The following is a 23,116-nucleotide window of genomic DNA, read 5'->3' as shown; positions in this document are numbered from 1 at the left end:
GCATGCAATAATTTCTGTGAGGCCACTTTCAGCAAGTCACAACTCACAGCACCAATTTAACTGTCCCAGAAGACTACCTGTGAAAGAATTTTGCTGTCAAGAGGGGCAGCCCCAAACAGAAGGTTTATTGTAACAAGCAGCAGCTAACCACGCATGCATGCGCTGCCAAACTATTGTCCCTATAATCACAGTCACTACGGTTCCCAAGCACATCTTAACGCAAACTAGGTTGATTCAAGTTAAGCTAGTATTTTTCCTATTTTGCTTAAACGAGGAAGATGAACATTTCTAGATAAAGAATCCCGCCTCCTTAATTTATAAACATAAAATACTGATTATTGGATCCAGACTTAACCAAATTTAAGTAGAGAGATCCACTTCAGACCACTTGGGTCAACCGAGTTTACCTATATATATGCACCCCAACACACACTATAATGACTTGAACTATGAGAAACCACTGGTTCATTTAAACTGGGACAGATGCTGTCATACTGATCATGATCTCAACCCTAAAGTTAGGAATAAAGAGAGAATTAAAAAAATATCTCGCCTATCCTTCCAAACCATCAGCTTCTTGCACAAAGATATTTCTATTATGCTATCTAAATCATTTATTGTAGAGATACCATGGTGGCTCAATTCTTAAGTTTTGATCCGGGAAAGTTGCAGTTAGATCCCCCCCAAAAAAAATGGTAAACCTAGCTAAATTAAATTCTAAACTTAAGAATCACATATACGGCACATGGATATCAACCAATATGTTTTGGTGTGCCCTTGTCAATTTCGACAATAGAAATTCAATCTTGTCAACTATCCAAGTAAGACTTCATCTTCTTCTTTTTTTTTTTGGGTAAAAAGCTTGTTCTTCTTTTTCAGGCCATGTACATATACCATGAAGAAAATCAAGTAGTGGATTGAATTGAGTGACATGCATTGGATGGAGATTTCATGTTAGATTTGAATTCCATTAGTCTCAGACTACATCTCCCTATCCCACCTGTCTCCCCCTACACTCAAGTTGAGTTGAGAAATTATATCTCATATCATGTGCACCACACCAATTATAGTCATTGATTTTTATGAATCCCATTTATCAAGCGCTAGATATATCATCACAGAAACTATCAATTGGGGTTGGCATGGTGCACCATTACTTGATGGAGGATATAATTTTTTAGGTTTTCACTTATTTCATTGTATAACATGGTAGTTTCTAATTAGACTATCTAGATCAAAGATTATCATGTTCGTCCGATAAGATAAATTATTGATTAAAATTATTCTATCATGTATATTTTAGACTATCTAATAATAAGCTATCATATTATTCAAAAAATTAAATTTTTTTATTTAAAATTATAAAAATTGCAGCTAGCCAATCATAGTTAATAGTGAATTTTTTTTATTCAAAATTTTATATTAAATTCGAATAATAATGTTTTTTTAAAAAGTATTATAATTTTTTATTAGACGGTCCATCGGGTCTAACCAATAATTTCACGTCCGGATGGACCTCATCAGCTCAAGGTGAACCGCTTTGCACGCGGAGGCCGCGAGTGCGTTGAGCTTCTCCTTTCGCATCTCGGCATCTTGCCGTGGAGCGAGAAGGGCAGGAAAAGAGCTCTCGGACATACAATTTACTCCTGACATCCAGGCTCTCACCTCCAACCAAAAGCAAATCTCTCGCCACCTTCTTCTGTCGATCGCTCCTTCTTAGGAGAAGATCCAATCCCCGCCTCCCTTCTCCTCGTCATTTGAGAAGTAGAAGAAGCGAAGAGGGTGGGCTGGGGGAAGAAGAGCAAGTGTTTTAAAGTCTATCGGGGAGAGAATCTCTGGGGATGGCGAGCGAGGTCCAAGAAGTGAGATCGGAATCTCCCTCCCCGACCAGGATCTGATCCACAGAACCCTAATTCATGGCGGGCGCCGTCTCGGCGCTGTTCTTCCTCGACATCAAGGGCCGGGTCCTTGTGTGGCGGGACTACCGCGGCGACGTCTCTGCCCTCCAGGCCGAGCGCGTCTTCACCAAACTCATCGAGAAGGAGGTAGTCTCATCTAATCTCATCTCTCTGTTTTTTTTTGAGATCCGATCCGATCTCCTAGTGGTGATTCTGACTTTAAATCTAGATCCCCCCATTTTTGTTTGGCTGGTTTTATTTACCTGGAGACTTTATATTAGGCTTTGGTCCCTCTCTCTGATGAGTAGTTTTAGATTGGTTTTGCTATTTCTTGGTTTTATTTTTGAGTAGTCGGACCATTGTTGGTTTGGATTTGTGATGGCAGGCGGATCCAGAGTCTCACTCTCCTGTGGTGTTCGATAATGGAGTAACGTATATGTTCATACAGCACAACAACTTGTTCCTGATGACGGCAGCGAGGCAGAACTGCAATGCCGCCAGCATTCTTCTGTTTCTGCACCGTGTTGTCGATGTGAGTAGCCTCTGTGATTATATTGATACATCAGCTGCTGTTTCCATGTAACTACAAACGGATGGAAGTAGATGTGGCCTGTTTTGCTTTGAAGTCCTTCAATGATTTATGTGGTTGGCGACAGGTTTTTAAACATTATTTCGAAGAGTTGGAGGAGGAATCTTTAAGAGATAATTTTGTTGTTGTGGTACGTAGACAAATTTTGAACTTTGTGTTGTTAGTTCCCAGCCTTGAACCTTAATAATACATAGAAGAAAAATATATATATTTTTTTGGAAAAATGATTTGATTGTGCTTGGTGTGATATCTCTCCAGTATGAGTTACTTGATGAAATGATGGACTTTGGGTACCCACAATACACAGAAGCTAAGATTCTTAGCGAATTTATAAAGACAGATGCATACAGGATGGAAGTTACACAGAGGCCTCCAATGGCTGTTACAAATGCAGTGTCTTGGCGTAGTGAAGGGATACGGTACAAGAAAAATGAAGTAGGTTGTTTTCTACCTGTTTTTGGTATAGTGAATTATATTAATCATTAGCTGCATGGTACCCTGTAAAGACATGAATTCTTGTTCTCTCAGGTGTTTTTGGATGTGGTGGAAAGTGTAAATATTCTTGTAAACAGCAATGGACAAATTATTCGTTCAGATGTAGTTGGGGCATTGAAAATGAGAACATACCTGAGGTGCAAAGCTTTTCATTTCCCTCTTCCATGTTGATCTACTCATTTACCAACTGTGAAGTAGTTTGCCTATCATTTTACAGCACCAGGAACATGCTCTCTCAGTATTGTTGTATTTCTAAGTCTACTTTTTCATACCTCATATTATCATGCTCTAACTAAAGCTGACAACCGTTGTTTATGTTGCTGTTGATATTTAGTAGCATGGAACCAAAATCCATATCCTTGTATGTCTAGCTCCATGAGGCTCCTAAAGGAAATTGATGTTTTTGGTAACCAGAAAGATATTATATCCACAAGGGACAGGATATGAGATGTAGGGTTCTTTTCTTTTCTTTTCTAATAAAGAAATGGCTTGTAGGAAGTCATGCAACTATTATATACTACATCGAAAGATAATCTTTCAATATAGTATATAATCAAGGATTGAAGAAATAGGAGGAAAAAAAGAATGAGAACCTTTTAGAATGTGTATCTACAAGAAACCATAAATGGACAATATAGAATTCAAAAACTATAAAACCTTAAAACATTATATGCTAATCTATTGCAAATGATAGCCTGAAGAATGTAACATTGCTTACATGGATCTGTCCATCATTTTTGTGGAATGTTTTGTATTATCAAGTAAAGAAAGAGAGATTGGGGCCCAACTTTGAAGAGGATGCAAAAGTGACTCTCTACTTGGAGGAACACTAACCTTTCTAGCAATGACGTTCTTGTTGTTCTATGTTTTGAGAATAAAACATACAAAATATGAAAGTGAAGCTAGATGGGTACAGAATGAAGTAAGAGGTTAAGCTAGGTTTGTTGGAGTGAGAAAGCTTAGCTCCACCATATAAAGCAACTACAACCAAGGAACTGGAGGCCACTAAGAGATTTTAGCTTTACCATTGCCAAGAATAGGTTTCATGGTATATTTGTTGCTTTTGCTGATGCAATGCTCTTTTTTGTCATTAAAACATGTGACAAAGTTCTAAATGCTCCTACATTAGGGCTTCCATTAGGCATTGATGCATGTAAGTGGCAGATCCTCTAATTACTGCGAACACTTTGCTAATCCTTTCCCTAGTGTCTTTTTGCACTTATGTTTAATTATTGGTTGCAAGTACTTGGGTGTGAGGCAGAAGTCTTTCTATGGCAAAAGGATCACATAGTCATAATTAGGAAAGCTAAGAAATCAGAAGAACAACAAAATTTCTGCTGTTCATAATTTAAAAAATATGTATGATATAAAAACAAGATCCAGGAAAATTTCACAACAAGAATTTAGATATCTTGCTTCAAATTCTATGATTGAGGATCATGAACAAAAAAAAAAAAAATTGAGAGCAAGGTTCGTTGTCTCGGCATTAGACCCCGTACTAGTGAAATCCCAGTATAGTGTCGGTACGTGATATGGTACGGTACAACTATGTCAGTACGGGATGGTTCGGCATATCGATATGGCATGGTAAGCCCGTACCACCTGGTATGGGGCGATAGGGCGAACGTTGGTTGGGAGTATGCATGTTCCAGTGTTGCTTTTAAGCACCTGATACCACCATATGAGATATAATAAAACTGAATTGAGCAGGAAACTTTAATCCATAATCAAATTCTTTTCTATTACTCAGCTGGTTGCAGAGATGATTGGTTAGGTTTTATTAGGGCTATTTATTAGCATTTAGTAGGGTAAATTCTAATTTCCATTTTATGTTCAAAATAGTTTTGCTTGGCGTCTCCTCCTTTGTTGATTTACGATGTAGTTGTATTTGGATTACTTAGTTAAGTTTTTTCATTAAGATTAATAAAAATACAACTCTAAATTTGCCTATACCTCTCCTAAGTAGGGATGCGTAAGCAAACCGATCAAACCACAAAACCAACCCAAACTGTTAATTTTGGTTCGGCTTGGATTGGTTTCTTTAGATTCAATTCCGTTTCAGTTTAAAAATTTTAGAAATAAAAAAAATCAGTTCGTTTTTGGTTTCAATGTTGAAAACCTGATTTAAACTGAATCGACCCATGGGTGTGTGTGTGTATGAACTGCCATTGATTCACTTATATTTTTCTCTAGCTCCACTAGTTCATTACTTCTATATTTATCCCATTTAGCCCATTCCATAAGCTACCCATTTAGGCCATCTTATAAGCTGCCTATTTAGCATGGCCAGAAAAAAACTAAAATAGATAGCATTCTATTTAGCCCATCCCATAATTTGCTTATTTGACATAAGCCCAATAGCCCACAACCTGAAAAACCGAACTGAACTAAATTGATTTTTTTCGATTCGGTTTGAACTGGTTTTTGCACATGGTTGGTTTGGTTTTGGTTTCGGTTTTAGAAAACCAATTCAAATTGGTTTGGTTTGAAAATTGACCCCAAGCCAACCCAAACCGAACTGCGCACATCCCTACTCCTAAGACTTCCTTACTGTCTTTTTATTCTTCTTCTACATTTTAGACTCTAGTATTTATATTTGACTTAGATCTCTGCACATATTTGTTTCTCCTGCTCCTTGTTCTCCTTGTCCTCCCTCCTTCAATTCTTTTTCATTTTTCCTTTTCTTGCAAAGTTGACATATTTGAATCTAATATTAGATCAGATCTGAGAACAAAACCGATCTATAGATAACACTGATTCTTTGTTTTCAAGTTATGCTTTTCTCCTTAGTTTTTCTCTTCATCCTTCAATGGACTCATTTCCCTTCTTTCCATGAATTTGATTGGAGAGAAATCCATCATGAGATTCAATCATTATGTGTTAGCAAATGGTGTTGAAACAAGTTTCTTAAAATATGTTGTGGCTTAGATCTGGATACAGCCCTTTCTACCCCTCTCGTCTGCTTCTTATTCAACCCTTTCTCCTTAATTTCTCTTTTGCATCTGATTTCCTTATTTCCTTTCTTGAACCTCAATTTGTTCGAAAAAAATCTATGAGCAATTGCCAATTTCTCATCAAGGGTGCTTTTCTCATGCCACATAAGAAACACTAGCGAGGACATGTTGAGTCTGATGATTTTTGTGAAAGAGGAAACTAGAACCACATTTCTCTCATCCCACTGGAGCAACCAACATAAAAGGCATATATATTCCCCGAAAAGAATGTAACAGCTAATTCTATTTGAAGTTGCCACACCCATTTGGAGTTAAAGTTTCACTTCAGTTCCTAGACCAACTACACAATTAACTGCTGCTTAAACAAATACTGGGTGATACTTCTTTTTTTGTGTTACATTGTCACATACTTTTTATTTATGCTAAAGGCCTCCTGACAACCCAACTCCTTTTTCTTAATTTCTTTTATTTCTTAAATATCTTTATACGCTCTCTACTATGTGGAGGTTCCTTCATAAACCTGAAGGCGTCTATGTGGAATCCTATTTTCTTCCCCCATTAAATGTATGGTATCTTAGATAACTAGTTTGTGTCTCATAGCTATTACCTTCTGTATGTATCTTTTTGACATTATCTTTAAGAGGTCTATGAACCATAAAGAAAGGAACTATGGAAATTGATTGAAGATTTGTTGCTAAATAATTGAGGAATATTTCACAATGGCCAGTATTTTTATGTATTAAATAGCTAACCCTATAATATTATAACACTTCTCACTCAAAATGTATGAGAAGTGATATGTGAAACTATTGAGAAAATGCATGTAAGAATGCCTTCAGCTGCAATAGCTAGAAACAATATTTTAAAAGCATGGAAGTATATATGAAGTTTCAACTTTACCCCTACCTTCTCTCAGGCATTAATGTAAGTTGTGAAATCTGAAATTTCTTCCAGATTTACAGGCATTCTGTGGAATATCAAATTCTCAATCAGCTAGCAGAGAAAACTCAGCTTGATAGTGAATTGAAAAAAACAGATTAGATCTCTGCTTCTGTTTCATATCTGAACTATAGAGGTCTCTTTCTTAAACCCTAAAACAAAAAGGGGGTGGCCTAATGCATGAGGCTCCCGCCATTGTAGGGTTTGGGGTGGGTTAGATATATGCAGCCATACCCCCGTGTTTGGAGAGGCTGTTTCCTTGTTTCGAATCTGTGTCACCCATGTTACGATGGGGCAACTGCACCAAGGCCTACCTTTAAACAGGCCCCTAATATTTTCAGAAAGAGTCAGACTCGTCCCTAGAACTGTCTAGAAGAAAGATAATAGGTAACAAAGTTTTCAAGTATGCATATATGACTCATGGCCAATATATGTGAGATAGAGGAGAAAAGGAAAAAATCTGGCTGCTAATTCTGGCCCCAAAAGTTTGCTAATCTCCTCTGTTAGAAGGTCATCAGCATTGGACAGGGGTGTGTACTTTTTTACCATCTGTGGTAGTGTGTATTGCAAGCTGTATCCATGTGCATCCAAGCGCAGTACAGAGATTTCATCGCGAGCTTGTGCTAGACCATCTTGAGCAACCTAGGGGATCTGAAACTGTTCACCAGTAATACTCAATTACTTTTTAAGGATTTGAAGGACCAACAACAGCTTCGATAGATTAATGCTATAAAAATGTTTATTCCACATTCGACCAAGGTTCAAAACTATTGTTACGTAAGTATATAAGCTTCCAAAGTTATCACCATTATGTGAGCTGCTTGCTAACTGATACTCTTTGTATACTTAGAATGTGGTATTTGATTTGTAAATGTAGTTTGATGTCTCCATGTAGTTTCATCATAAAAGTTTTATACTGCTGTTTTTGCTATGTAAACATGTTTGTGTAATATTAATTTGTATGACAGATTACTAAAACTATGAAATGCACATCTTCAACACTAATCAACACAAGCATCTGTGATAATTTAGTGATGCAAGCAAAATACATTCTGTGGTTCCTTGGAGTAAAAGCTCGGGCCATGTCTGCTAGCAGTGTTTTTATCTCTAGAGCAGTGCTAGGTGGACAATTTTATGGGACTTGTCCCGTGGGACAGCTGATATGTCATATCTTTTTCATCAGGATACCATCAGCTGAATTCCAAAAAAAAAAAGTCTGTTATAGGCCCAGCTGATGTCATGCTGAGGAGGGATGCATGTCATCTCATGGGACTTGTCTCATAAGGCAGTCCACCAAGCATTTTCCTTATCTTTATATCATTCGCCCCCATAGAGTAATGAATTGTTAAAAAAACCAAGCCAGATCAAGAGAACAATTTGGCCACAATTGTAATGTTTCTTTCAATTGGAAAGGTTATGATGCCCATGTTGGGTGAATTCATATGAATGTTAGATACCGATGCTGATGCTAGTTGGTTGATTCTGAGATTAAGTTGAGGCATCATTATTGTATTCAAAACTGATTTAGTCAGAAACACAGTAGAGTTGAAAGCCAGTACTGATGGTCTTTAAATTGTCTCCAATTTCTTCTAAGTTGAATTCTGCATGTAGATAAGTGAGTCAAGCAAAATTAGAACTGCCTTTTTGTTGGCCTTACCTCTTGACTGAAATCAGGTGGCAATTTTGATTCATAGATGATTGCCCTGTTTGGCAATTTTTCTAATTCAAACATAAACTAGTAAATTTTTCTTTAATACTTTGGATAATTATTGACATGTTTCCAAATTACTAGTTTACTAGAATAGCCTTTTAATCAGTCACGTTTTTCTTTTTCTTTTTTCAATTGTGAACTCATACATTCTTCATCTTGAAAGGATGATTGTTCCATGTTAATGTCATGGGTTGAACGATGAGGGATTACAGATAATGACAACTTGTTGACCTTTGATTAACCTTCCATTGGTATTTTCTTTTCTTGATAAAATTATCTTAGAAAATAACAGTCATATATCTTGGGACATTCATTATTATTTTGCCTATCCACTTTCTGATGGAGACATGACTTAATTTTTTGGTTTTCACAGTTGTTTAGCCTACCCAGGTAATTGGAACCAGAAGTTCCAGATGAAGCTATCCAATTGAAAATATGCATAATAAATAGATAAAAGAAAGAACTATGAAAAACCATCAGACATTGCTTATTCTTATTTGCCTATCAGTTCTGACTGAAACAAGGGTTAGCAAGGGTCACTGTGCCAGTATCATGGCTCAGACTAGTCGGCTAGGGTTATGGTTCGATACACCCTTATGCCATTCTGTACCGGGCCTGAACCGACACACAGAGAGGGTAGAGGGAGAACAGGAGAGGAAGAGAAAGAGAAGGGAGGGAAGTTGAGAGAGAGGGGGCCTCTGGAGGCTGCCAGAGGGTAGGTGAGGTTGCCGCTTTGCTGACACACTCAGTGGAAGCCGGAGGAGGACAAAGGGAGGGAAGGTGGGAGAGGGAGAGGAGGCTGCTATGCTGCTGTCGAGTCTAGTTAAAGCCGGAGGAGGGGGTCCATCCTTCTCCCAATTGAAACAGGGGCTTTGGCTCTTGTTTCATATATATATATTGGTTTTATCGGTTGAAGTCGCCCCAGTTGGCCACAAATAAGGTTCGGCATATGCCCCAAACTAGGCAGTTTGAGATGGACGGATGGTTTAGCAAACCCTAGGGGTTAGTTTTTTAATTTTTCATATCTGTTTTGCCTGCCTGGGTAATTGGCACCAAAAGTTCTAGATGAAGCTAACCAATTGAAATATGTATGGTAAATAGATAAAGGAAAAACTACAGAAAAAACCATAAAATCTTTTGGGATGTCTCAGATATTTCATATTCTGTGTAATCGTGACATAGTAAACTGGAGATGTCACCGGCATATGTGGTGAGTTTATCGAATTCAATGTATGTTTTCTATGGTCGAATTGGTTTGATCTAGTTGTTAGCGGTAGTTCTTAAATATTCAAGCTGGTTCCCAAGAGTCGAATAAATGGGTCTTGAGATGAGGAATATGGGTTGCAATCTAAACATTCTGAAGAAAATCCTGCTGGAGAATTTTGTACAAAAAGGGCGTAGAAGAGATTAGGGCTTCAAGTGGATTGGATTGTCTCGTTTTCGATCTGGAACTGATCCAACATAAATGCAGTTCAACTCAAACTGCAGTTATTTCGAGTAGGCTTAGGTATGGACTGGATCTGGATCACTAAATTTCCAATCCGAACCCAAACTGGTTCCAAACTAGTATTATTTATACTTTAGATTCCTCCTTGAATATAAGAAATTAGTTTTCTTTTTGTCCTACAGTTAGTCAATAATATATGCTTTTAATTATAACTATAAATGGTTGTCAATCAAATCTTAAATATAGTATATCTGATAATGTCTACATATTGCATAATGTTATTTTATTGTGTAAGATGTTTTTGATATGATCAGGTAATCAATTTATATATATTTATTGTGATTTATGTTAGGATTAATATTGACCCAGTTGGACCTGAAAAATCTGATGGATTGATAAATTAGTGTTATATGATGCGATCCAAACATAATGGGATTGGATTAGGTTTGGGTTCAATCTTTTGACATGTGTTCAAATGGGATTTGATTTGGGTTGTTCCTATCCTTGGTCCGACCCAATCCGCTTGCAGCTCTAGAGGAGATGAAACTTGGAATCTATTCTCTCTTCACCATGAATATTTTGGACCAAGTGAAAGTGAACAATCCAATAAGTTGATTAAGAGAGCTTACTAATATTAAGCAGGCCCGATTCAATTATGTGATTTTATTTTGTAAGAAAGCTTCACATGTTGGACATGATCATGCTTTATCGTGGTACTTGTTTATGACGATTTCCTGCATTTAGTGTCTTAAAATTTCTTTAGTTTGATAACTCTTTTCTCACTGTATCTAGTTTAGAAATTTATTCTCATTATTGAAGGCAAATGCATGCCTCAGCGATCACATACTTATCCCTCTTGGAGTATTTGCTAGCATAATCAGCTTTCTGCCTCACAAACATTATATACATCACATCTCATAATTACTCATGCATTCTCTATGCAGTGGAATGCCTGAGTGTAAACTTGGGCTAAACGACAGGGTACTTTTGGAAGCTCAAGGTCGAGCAACAAAGGGGAAAGCCATAGATCTGGATGACATCAAGTTTCATCAGTATGTGGACCTGTGTTCTGTCTATCTGTATTGTTATTACTCTAGTTGTGTGTCCCATCAAGATTCATGTTCTAAATGGATTTTCTTTTTTCTTGAGAATATGGTTGTTACTCACCACCATTCAAGTTTAAACCTGAGACCTTTCATTTGGACAGAGAGAGGTGCCAACCTGCTGAGCTACCAGCGGTTGGCTGTTCTTAAATGCAATTTAGAGTCTAACAGTTTACTTGCTTTTAAGGTGTGTGCGTTTGGCTCGATTTGAGAATGATAGGACTATATCCTTTGTACCACCAGATGGGTCTTTTGATCTGATGACGTACAGACTGAGTACTCAGGTTTGTTTTGCGCTTTTTGCTTTTATAGAAATGTGTTTACAAAGGTCAGAGCTTTTGTTATTGAATCTTTCCCTTCCTAGTACTATCTTACATTTATTTTTCCTGCAACACTTGTTGATGCTGGTTCTTTAGGTAAAACCTTTAATTTGGGTAGATGCTCAAATTGAGAGACATTCGAGAAGTCGTATAGAGATAATGGTAAAGGCAAGAAGTCAATTTAAGGAACGAAGGTGATCTTTTACTTTTTGTCAATCATTTGCAGCACCTCTTTGTCCATATTATTTAAGAGTTAATATTTTCATTTCTTTCCATATACAGCACTGCAACAAACGTGGAAATTGAGCTGCCTGTGCCTTCAGATGCCATCAATCCTAATGTGCGGACTTCCTTGGGTTCTGCTGCATATGCACCTGAAAATGACGCATTGGTCTGGAAAATAAAATCTTTTCCTGGTAGCAAGGTATGAGTAAAAACTTCTTCAATCAAAACCATCTAGTTGCATTTTGAAAGGATGGTTCTAGTCTTTGTGCATTTTGCCCCCTCTCCTTTGTGGATACTGAATTGTTTCTAAAACCACTTGTTCAGGAGTATATGTTGAGGGCAGAATTTAGTCTTCCTAGTATTACTGCAGAAGAGGCGACACCTGAGAAAAAGGCTCCCATACGTGTGAAGTTTGAAATTCCATATTTTACTGTATCTGGAATACAGGTATGCTGATGCTTGTAACTTTATGTCTCACAGAATTAATACTTCGTCCTTATAAAACTATGTATTTCATAGGTCCGGTACCTGAAGATCATTGAGAAGAGTGGATACCAGGCCCTGCCATGGGTGCGATACATCACAATGGCCGGCGAGTACGAACTGAGACTTATCTAGTTTACTTTTGAATTCTTCTCTGTCGATCCAATACCGGTATACATGGCTTGAGGATTTCAGAATACAACTAGTTTTAGAGGGGCTTGCAAGGACTCATCTTCATTCTTGGTGTGTGCATTAAAGCCCAACCAAGCAGCATTTCTCAACTTCTTTGATATCTTGTGATACATAGACATTTTTTAAGGGCATGATGCTCATCCAAAGAGATTGTTTGTGCAATTTTTCAGATAATCCTGATTTTGTGAAGTACTCGGATGGTTTTAACCAAAAAAGGTACTTGGATGATAGCCTCTGTTTTCTGATGTCTCACAGAACATATGTTGGAATTTATATCTGATATTTCTTTGGTTAATTAAATATATCCCCTGATGTATTAATGTGAAATAATACATGCTTGACCTGTTTTTGGCCGTCTGGTTTGGTGAGTATTGCTAGGTTACCTACTGGGTTTTAGGCAATTTGTGGCTTTCTTATTAGGGAGGAATACACAGCTCTATGGAATTTTTTTTTTTTTTATTAACTTTCCAAAATGAAAGACCTAAAGCTAAAAATGGATCGAATACGGATCGGATATTACTGTATTTATATTCATATTTATTTTGTTTGACGAATATAAATACGGATATAGATATTATTCGGATGTAAAAATTTATATCCATATTTGTTTTAAATAAATATGGATATAATTTGGATGTCAGAAATATGGATATAATTATAGATATTATTTAGATAATTAAATATTATGATTACAGAATCAAAAATATTATTAAATAGATAATAAATCAAGTTAATAATATATTTATATGGTTGTATATTTTTATCAAAAATTAATAAATATTATGTAAAATTATATAATTTGTTATACATAGATTCGGATATTTAGATATAGATTGGATAATTATTTATTCATATTTATTTTTTTTTTTTTTGATAGATACAGATCTAAGTATGGATATTAATCAATTTTTAAATTTTTATTCATATCCGAAATGATTCGGATATGAAAATGGATCCGAATGAATAATATTTATACTATTTTCACTTCTAGAATGGCCACATGCTTGTTTGATTTTTTGCTTAAATCATGCAACTCATACACAATCTCCACCTTACTTCTTAACTTGAATGAGAGAGATAAGATATAACATGAAGGATGTAATAGTTTTTAGTGCAAAGAATTGTATATTGATGTAAGATACAACGTCAAGCATATAATAGTTTTTAGTGTAAATACCCACTTTTTAGTGTAAACGAGCCCTCCAGTCCCATCCACGGCGATGGTCCTCACCATGTTCTCCCTTGGATCGGTGGCAGCCTCTCATCAAATTGGACGTCCATGACGGTACCGATCATTTGGCACATGCTGCCTATCATGCCAGCACCAGTGAACTCGTCGGTGATCTTGCCATCGGGACTTTCGCAGGCGATGGTGGGGATGGGGGGCCTTCATCGTTGCGATTGTGGCGTACTCAACGACGCGAGAGAAGAAGAAGCTGATGAGGGAGACGCGGCGCGGGAGATGGGGGAAGGGTAAGAGCTCTGGGGGTTTGGGAAGGCGGATTTGGGCGTCGGAGAGCGGCGGGGGGAGGAGCAGAGGAGGGAGGAGAGGACCCAGCAGGATGCCATTGTCGGAATAAGGGGCTAGAGTCTCGAAGCTAGGCTTTTGTTTGATTTTTTTTTTTTTTCCAGACGTCGATGGAACCCAATCAAACTCTCCAATCCACTCCAATGCGTACTCAAAATATAAAATATTATTCTTATGTTACTGTCACATGACGGATGGAAGCTTCTCTATTGAGAGATTCCTGTTTATATATATATATATTAAATATATTAGATACCCTATTAGAGGAGATGGAAATTTCTTTGCTTTCAATTCTCTTCGAAATTTGAACCATTAGCAAATAAAAAATATTGATAGAGGCATGAAGCAAAGTTATGCTGGATTTTTGAGGTTTTGGCGTCATATATAGTATATAGTAGATAATGAAAAATATTTCTAATGATGAAATGGGAAATGATGATGTAAAATAAAATGATGCCAAGCGTTTACAAATTGGGGACGAGAATGTACTTCTGGGGTAGATTGAAGGCTCCAATCTCTTTCAAGACGCAGTATTTTAATTTGGAGTGAGTGTGCCCTCTAACGTGCAATTAGATTTAAAAACTTATTAAATCATAGAATTCTCTACGATAATTATTTTAACAACTGCAATTATAATATTTATTCAATAGTAACTTTTAGATGTCACCGAATAAATAATTGTTTCTTTGTTACGTGAATAATGTGCATTTTTCGTACTGTATGCACTTTTTGAACGTATCATTCCTTCTCTACATACAAGGAAAGCATGTCTACCAAAATAAAAAAAATAAAAATAAAAAATATTCAGCTAAGGTTTAATATATAAAAGAATTTTAATTTTTTTGAAAGATTTTCAATACCATCTTGAATCTTTATTCCGTACAATTAGATGATCCAACTTTCAATTGACTGTGGTTATTGTTAGTCTATCGTGACGGCATTGTCATGCAATTCTGAAATATGACAAAAGGAGGCTACATAAATATGTCACATTATATCACCTAGCAATTCTGTTGCGCTGAGTCGATTTAAATTACAATCTGGTCCGAATTGGGTAAATTCGAAAGTTTGGATGGTTCTATTGTACTAATTCAAAATTTAAAATAAAATTAATAATTTCTAAACACTTCAGAGTTTTTATTTTTTCCTTTGCATAATTAACCCTTAGTTGACGTCCCTTACGCGGGCGCAAAATTACATCCCCTCTCACCTCTCTCCCCTCCCCCTCCTCGCTCTGGCTTTTCTCTGTGATGTACCGGACATCCATCGCAAGTGTATTGAAGTCCACCTCCACTCCCAAAGCCTCCTTCTCTGGGTGTGGAACAACACTTCTCCTCACCACATCTTTCTCTTCCTTCCAAACACTTGCATCCCCGATCCTCCTCCTCCTCCTCCACTGCCACCCATCTCCAACTCCCTCCCCTCGCTCCTCCCTCTCTCCCTCAACCCTTCCAACACCACCGTCGACCTCATCTGCTCCCGTCTCAAGCATCATCATCATCATCATCACAACCACCAACCCATCCCCCCTCTCCATTTAAAACAGGAAGCCCACCTCCTCCCTTATCTCGGCCCCCAAGATATCTCTCGCGTCCTCCTCCGCTCCCAGTCCCTCCCCCTCCCCTCCTTCCACTTCTTCCGATGGGCCCAATCCCATCTCACCCCGCCCCCCGCCCCCGACAGCTACTGCATCCTTGCCCACATCCTCACCTGGTCCCGCCGCTTCTCCCACGCCCTCCAAATCCTCGCCCAGCTCCTCCAAACCCACCCCCACCTCGACGCCTTCCAAGCCCTCGTCGCCTCCTCCGCCGCCGGCTGCAACTGGGATCCCGCCGTCTTCGGCATGCTCGTCAAGGTCCAGGTCAAGCTCGGCAGAATCGCCGACGCCCTCGACACCTGCCGCCGGGCCATCCACCTCGGCTTCGCCCCGGACGCTAATGCCTTCAACTGCCTCCTAAACTCCCTGGTGAGATCCAATCGCCTTGGCCGCTGCTGGGATGTCTATGGGGAGATGAGGAGGATCGGAGTCTCCCCCAACTCGTACACGTTCAATATACTTATCCATGCGCTGTGCCGCGGCGAGGAGGACGCTGGCAAGGCGAGGGAGTTCTTGGAGGAGATGGAGTTGGAAGGGTTCGATCCCGATGTGGTCACGTACAATACTCTGATCGACGGGTACTGCACGAGGGGCAGATTGGACGACGCCTTCTATCTGTACCGGATCATGTACCGCAGACGGGTCGAGCCTGATTTGGTCTCCTACACGGTTCTGATGAATGGGCTGTGCAGGTATCGGAAGGTGGTGGAGGCGCACCAGTTGTTCAACAGAATGCTTCAGAGAGGTTTGAGCCCGGATGGCTACTCGTACGGTGTTCTTATCCAAGGTTACTGTAAAGAAGGTCGAACGAGGGAGATGAGGTCGTTGCTGCAGGAGATGATTTCGGACGGTTTTATGCCGGATAGCTTCACTTGCAGAGTGATCGTGGAAGGACATGTAAAGTGTGGGAGATTGCTTCCTTGTCTGAACTTAATTGCGCAGCTCAGGAAGCTTGGGGTTGTTATCTCATTTGATGTGTATCAATGCCTTTTGGAAGCGCTGTGCATGGAGAAGAGGCCTAATGCGGCGAGGAATCTGGTGAGTTGGTTGCTAGATGATGGGCATGAGCCCACTCTAGAGATTTATAACTTGCTTATCGATTCCTTTTGCAATTGTGATGGTATATCAGAGGGTTTTGATTTAAAGAATGAAATGATTGACAGATGTATCAGGCCTGATCGGGATATGTATCGGATCCTTATAAGCTGCCTTTGTAGATTAGGTAGAATTTTGGAGGGTGAATGCTTGATGATGGAGATGATTGAGTTCGGTCTTAAGCCAGATTCTGCTATATGTTCTGCCTTGGTTTGTGGGTGCTGCAAGGAAAGAGATTTTATTAAAGCAGAATCACTCCTGAAGTACTTTGCAGAAAGGTTTCAGATTTATGACAACAAATGTTACAATGCTCTAATAAGGCTATACTGTGAGGAGAGGCAGATGAGTGAGACATTGGAGCTGCAGGACAGGATGGTTAAACTGGGTTTTGTGCCGAATGGGGAGACATGCAAGTCTTTGATCTATGGACTATCAAGAAGTCATAGTTGTGGATAAGTCTAGGGTTAGAATTTCAACTTGATCAATCATATACCTGAAGAAAGAAAATTTCAGATGGCTATAGAAGAACTTGTACATCAGAATAATCGGAAAATATTCTTTTCTCATTTTTGGGATGGGTAACACAGAGGGCTCCACTTCTGAATTTTTGCTGACAAAGAAAATGGAACTCCTTCCATCTATTGTAGAAAGAGGATGTGGTTTTCGTTCTTCACTAATTTATCTGACAGGTACTTAATCTTTAGACTGCAATTGATTTATGGTATTTTCTATATATTTTGAAACTCTGCTTAAATGCCTACATGCAACCAGAAACTTCTGTTCTGGCAGAAGATGTTATAACCAATAGAAATGTTTGTTAAGAATTTTATGGATTAGATATTATTTCATATTATTTAAACTGGAAATTTATTAGACTAATTGAACTGTTAATTTAGAGCCTTGTATCTCAATTTCTTAATGCAAATTATTTGACTTTTATAAGCACGTAGAAAGAGGTTAAAAATCAGAGGTAAATTCTGATGTCTCATACAGTCATGCCCCAGATTTCCTCTAATGTTATTGCATGTATTATATGTGGCAAGCATTCTATTTTGCAACCATAACAATATACCAAATGTATCTTCCATGCCCAAAACCTACAAGGCCTGTGCATTTTATTATTGCATATTTCCACCATATCTATAAACCATAAAATCCAGCACCAACCTTATCTAAAGTTGCCAATCTCATCTATATGAAAAACAAACCTTTTTAGCTGTGCGTCTATCATGGTAGGCTTTTGTTTGTAATGTGTTTAAAAGAGAAGCTGCATGGATTTCAAGCTTCTTATTATTGTAATTGGCTAGTCTCCAGGAAAATCTTGTTGAGTGAGCCGAAAGGTGCCGCATGTCTTTCGTCTTGGGGATGATAATGTGACTCAGACTTGGAGAGAGAGAGAAGAATTTTGCTTTGATCTGCCCAGCAGTTGATGGCTTTCGGACACCGTCACCGTTGCTGGGCCTTCGGATTGTGAGTAAGCAAGTTTTTTCTCAATCTTTTATCTAGGACTAAGTACCTCAAGTCTCATTCTAATGGGACCTATACGCACATAAATTCCGACCCTAGAGAAAATTTTAGTTTCCAAATAGCAAAATGTTCTATTGTTCTTTCTTGCAGCAAAGGTGAGAGAAGGAAGAGTAACAAAAAGGTGACTACGAAAATGTACATGTCCATTATATCTGGGTTAAATGAAATAGAATCATAATCCATAGTCTGTATAACCACCGTATCTTTTCCAAAATCTACACAGGCTTGAAGTCGTATAGAACAAACAACAAAAAACTAAGAGGAAAAGAAAGAAAGAAAAACAAAGATAATGCTTTTGCCAGAAAGCCTAAAGATTGTAAGGCAATTAAGCAACCTTCCGTTCTTTTAAAAAAGGGAAAAAAAACTCTTCCATTGTTCAAGGGCATCTTACATTTCTTCCTGGGCCTCCAAAATAAAAATAATTTCCCCAATCATGGTTGATCCCTCCTTGTTTGTTGTAGCAGTCTGGATGTTCTGCAAGGACCCGAAGATTTGGCACGGGTATGAGGCTGTTATCCCGATCAACAACTTGTATATCCCGGAAGTAAGATGCCTTGCTGAAGGCTTCGTGGGAAAAATGGCCACTACCCATTTGGGTTGACGTGTGGAATCCTGATGGCTGGGTGTTCATGATCTCTCCTCCGAATTGCACCATGCTTGCATTTTGTGCTAGGTGAGTAAACAAGGATGATGGCCGGTAGCCAACAAGTAGACCTGATCCGAATTCTAACCACCAAATACCATGGGTTGGATCCTGTGATTAAGAATTAAAAATATATATCACTTCTTATTCATCGGCTAAAATATTTCTAAAATTATGCAATTATTCTCATCCTTAAAAACTTTTGATAGCTTTATGATTCAGAACATCCTATGAAGATTTAAAGCATAATGAACAAGGAACCCAGTAATGGATAATATCAACATCCAACCATAACATCTTGATATTTTAAAGACTTCATCTTCTTGAGTTACCATATCAGTCAAAAATTTAGGTAGGCAACTCAAAATTATAACACAATAGAACTGAGTAGAAGAAACAGAAGATTTAGAAGGACGGTATACGTTATCTGGGGCAAGAGAGAACAATCAAAACATGAATATATTAGGCTTCATTTTGCACCAAAACATACTCAATGGAGTTTCATAGTCTTACCTCATATGTCAGTCCTGCTTTTGATACCTTAAAAGGTCGTAGTTTTCTTAATAACGCAATTAACATTTTATTGCTCAGCATCAACAATGATTAATTAGCAATGAGTAATTTCAAGATCTTCCTCTTGAATTCTCTGCGAAGAGCGTATTCCTTCTCACCAACTGGACCGTCCCCAACCAACAAAACTATGCTGACCAACACTTAATCATATTTCTTTACAGTCAGCAGTTGATTAAGAATGTTGGAGCATGGATAAACCGTGGATTTTGGGACCTCAACTACTTCGCGCTAGTTGGATCTAGCTAGTCTTTCATGTCTGTGATGTTAAGTTTGAGGAGGATGATAATGACGAATGCCTTCCTCCTCTCCTTGGGCTGAAGAGGGGAATACTGAATCATTCAATGGGGAGATTGTGGTTCTCTCTGCATGTCTTTTATAAATATTTTTCTCATTATTGTTTCATTTGGACTGGTCGACTCATATCCAACTTGGATGGTTCGAACACTTAAAACCGTTCGGATCAATGGCTTTTATTTGACACAACATGGAAGTTATTGATGCCTAGTGATGTGCCAGGTGATTTGACCCCGCCAACCCGAATAGGTCTCCAAACATTGGTGTAAACGCAAATCGTAATGCACACACATATAAAGTTACTTAATTATACTATTAATATATTATATAGAAAAATTATATTATTAATATGTTATATAGAAAATAAATAAACATGATGTAGATATTATTAACAATCCTTTCTAGACATAATTGGTTGACGATGTTGTATAAACTATAATAAGTACAAATTAGTGATCAACCAATATAAAAGTTATTAATAGAAATAGACTTTTAAAAAAAAAAAAAATTCAAGGACGGATGTGAAAATTGATAGTACACTAATTTTAGGTTGGTCAATTTGATTATCTTGCAACTTTCCTTTTTATCCTTTTTGAGATAGGATTGATTGTTGGGAGGATCGAGATAGGCTAATAAATTCATGTGGCATTGTATTATTAGTTAAGAGGAGACTATGACAATTTTTCTCATCCAATTTCGTTTTAAAATTAACTTTTACTCAAGAGATGGACGGCTCATTTATGGGTACTGAGAGGCCCATATAACCAATAAATGTTGTCCATATAACTAATAGATGTCGTGACATATAATAGGTCTGGTTTTGATAGCATTTGTCATGGATTTACAATCCAAAAATTTGATTTGTTGAGAGAAGGGTCGGTCTAAACTAACAAACCCACAAGGTACTCCTTTTATTAATCAATGTGGGACTATAATACGGAGTAGACCAAGCCTGCTTGTAGGACTATGATTTAGTATAATTAGGAAATTAAGCCTAAAGCTGCTCCTCGATGCATACTATCATTATTTAGGCCAAATGGTTAATATCTCAACATCATATATCATTTTTAGCCCATCTACATCTACTTAAGTTAAAGAAAACATAGCATCTGTCTCTCAAATGTCACAACAAAAGGTGAGTCTAGACATACCTCGGTGTTCTTATAGTTGCTACTCACATTAAGGTAGCAGGCTTCAATTATTTCATTGACAATTTGATGACCAAAGCATAGGAGTGGAAGTGGAGGGCTCTTTCCTTGGCAAGGTGAGCAATCCTTCTCCATTCGATACTCATGTCCATCCCTATTTATATTGTGTCTTGCCTCAACATCCCATTAGTTGTTCTCAACTTTCTTGAAAAAGAATTCTGGTCCTTTTTATGGGCCAACAACTCTTCTAAAAAAAGAATGCAGTTGGTGTCATGGGATGCTATCCATACTTTTTAAGCCATGGAAGGCTTGGGTTTTCGGTCTATCCGACTTATGCAGCAAGCCCTATTAGCCAACAAGGCTGCTAATTGCTATTTAGATTTTCTTCTTTGTGGGCTCAATTGGTTCTTTTCAAGCACTGATTTTATAGTACTTCGGTATCTTATAAGCTTTTGAAAAATTACTCTTCTATTTGGAGGAAAATTTGCTTCCACGGAAACAAAATCCAACATCAATTCCTCTGGTTGATAGGGAATGGATGATCAATTAATGCTCGGATGGAGCCATGGCTCACCAACATCCCGTTAAATCAATGACCCTGATGCCTCATGTAACTTAGCTCAATATTCGATTGCTGATTTTATTAATCCAAGTATAAGTGGAATTATGCTCCATTGTCTCGATTTTTCAATGTCGAGAAGATGGCCTTGATATCTATTCTGCCCTTGGTATAAGGATAATGGTCTGATCAGCTCGGATGGGTCCTTTGTCGCTCTCCATCAATTTCGCTCAACAATCTACTTCACCTCTATCAAAGTTTTTGCTCTACTAGATCAACTGCCAACTTCTCCTGGATGTGGAAATTATCCGTGCCCACGAGAACCAATTTTTCTATTGGACATTGCAATGGCTTTGATTGCCTTGCATGCATTTATTATGCTCTCGAGATATTCTTCATGCCTTATTTGATTGTGATCTATCATCTATGTCCTGGCCAAGTAGAGGACTACCAACATTTTGTGGTACTCTGTGTGATAACCCAGCCCGATGGGCCAAAAGCCCACTAAGCCCACCTAGGAAAAAAAAAAAAAAAAGAGAGGGGGAAGAAGACTCCCAATCGGAGTCTTCTCCTTCTCCGATCCCGATCGGAATCAGAGTCTTAGGGCCATTAAAAGATCCTAGGATGAGCCTTATAAGAACCCCCCTCCTCTCTTCTAAGAGAGGACACAATAGTCACCGACGATCGTCGGAGTTCTTCTTCGATTTTCTCTTGGAAGCCACGGCACCCTCTTCTTATGTTCGTCGAAAATCGAAGGTCGAAGAGGCCATCGGAGTTCAGGTAAGGGTTCAATCTTTCTTCCTCTCCCTCTTTTCTTTCTTCTCATGATTTTAGACTCCTCGCCGGTCGTCGGGATTGTCGAAAATCCCATGAAACATGAAACCCCTGTTTAGCCGAAACTTTTTTCCTCTCTTTTCCGGCCACCGACGCCGCTGGTTGCGACGTCTCATCTCCGAGACCGGACCCTCATCTCTCTCTCTCTTCCCTTGAGCGTTTGGCCATCGGCGACGGACCAATGGTCGGAAATCATGAAGAAAGGGGATGGATCCCCTATTTTTCGAGAAAAAAAAATAAAGAAAGAAAGCTTGCCGGCCGAACCCCGTCGCCGGCCAGCTTCGCATGGTCGGCCGTCGTTGCCGGACCTCCGGCCAAGCCACCATCTCGCTGAAGCCTGGGCCACAAAAGGGACCTTACGGTCTTCCCTTGTTTCAGCCCAAGACAATCGTAAGAAAAAGAAAAGAAAAAGAAGAAGGAAAAAGAAAAAGAAAAGAAAAAGAAGAAGAAGGAAGAAAAAAAAAGAAAAAGAAAAGAAGAAGGAAAAGAAAAGAAAAAAAAAAAGAAAAGAAAAAGAAGAAGAAAAAAAATAAAAAAATTATTATATAAAATAATAGGACTCTCTCTCCTCTCTTTACATTCTCTCTCCATTTTCTCTCTCTAGATTTTCTTCCTATTTTCTCTCTCTAGACCTTTTATCTCTTTTTATGAATTTTGTCTCTCTAGGGTCATTCTCTCTCTGTCTGATTGTATCACAGACCCTAGGATAAACTTGAGATGAAAATATGATAATCTGAGACTGCTCCGAAATTCATGCAGTAGATCGGATCCCGATCCGATCCTTATTCGAAATTGATAACATCGATCATGATTAATCCATATTAAGTTACCCTGATATAACCTCTGATGATTTCAATCATGATTGCCACTTTTGAAGGATACGAAGATTCTCTCTTCACTTTTTTTGTCTACTTTCTCTCTCATGATTGACTTTCTCTCTCTAAGAAGGTCTATGAATCCTA

At 38.3% G+C, this 23,116-nt stretch overlaps 2 protein-coding genes across 2 annotated transcripts; both read left to right on the top strand.

Moving 5' to 3' along the window:
* The first annotated feature begins 1,545 nt into the window (after positions 1-1,545).
* On the top strand, positions 1,546-12,601 carry LOC105047031 (AP-1 complex subunit mu-2). The gene is made up of 11 exons (XM_010925812.4): positions 1,546-2,045; positions 2,284-2,430; positions 2,555-2,617; positions 2,746-2,922; positions 3,016-3,119; positions 10,978-11,085; positions 11,324-11,420; positions 11,553-11,650; positions 11,739-11,880; positions 12,006-12,128; positions 12,201-12,601. Exons 1-11 carry the CDS (start codon positions 1,917-1,919, stop codon positions 12,297-12,299), a joined length of 1,287 nt encoding a protein of 428 aa, XP_010924114.1. The 5' UTR covers positions 1,546-1,916; the 3' UTR covers positions 12,300-12,601.
* Positions 12,602-14,969: 2,368 nt separating this feature from the next.
* LOC105047032 (uncharacterized) lies at positions 14,970-18,297 on the top strand. The gene is given in 3 exon segments (XM_029265139.2): positions 14,970-15,258; positions 15,261-17,265; positions 17,884-18,297. Coding segments are annotated over 2 exon segments (1,896 nt in total). The 5' UTR covers positions 14,970-15,134; the 3' UTR covers positions 17,033-17,265; positions 17,884-18,297.
* The last annotated feature ends 4,819 nt before the right edge of the window (positions 18,298-23,116 follow it).

The sequence above is a fragment of the Elaeis guineensis genome, chromosome 6 (assembly GCF_000442705.2).
Source record: "Elaeis guineensis isolate ETL-2024a chromosome 6, EG11, whole genome shotgun sequence".
NCBI lineage: Eukaryota > Viridiplantae > Streptophyta > Magnoliopsida > Arecales > Arecaceae > Elaeis > Elaeis guineensis.
This window is presented reverse-complemented; position numbering and strand designations above follow the sequence as displayed.

What these genes read in the sequence shown, in the direction of transcription:
- LOC105047031 (XM_010925812.4), top strand. Translation starts at nt 1,917, where the DNA reads ATGGCGGGCGCCGTCTCGGCGCTGTTCTTCCTCGACATCAAGGGCCGG. An exon ending in GAGATAATTTTGTTGTTGTG is followed by an intron (nt 2,618 to 2,745) that starts GTACGTAGACAA and finishes ATATCTCTCCAG; the next exon opens with TATGAGTTACTTGATGAAAT. An exon ending in CGTACAGACTGAGTACTCAG is followed by an intron (nt 11,421 to 11,552) that starts GTTTGTTTTGCG and finishes CTGGTTCTTTAG; the next exon opens with GTAAAACCTTTAATTTGGGT.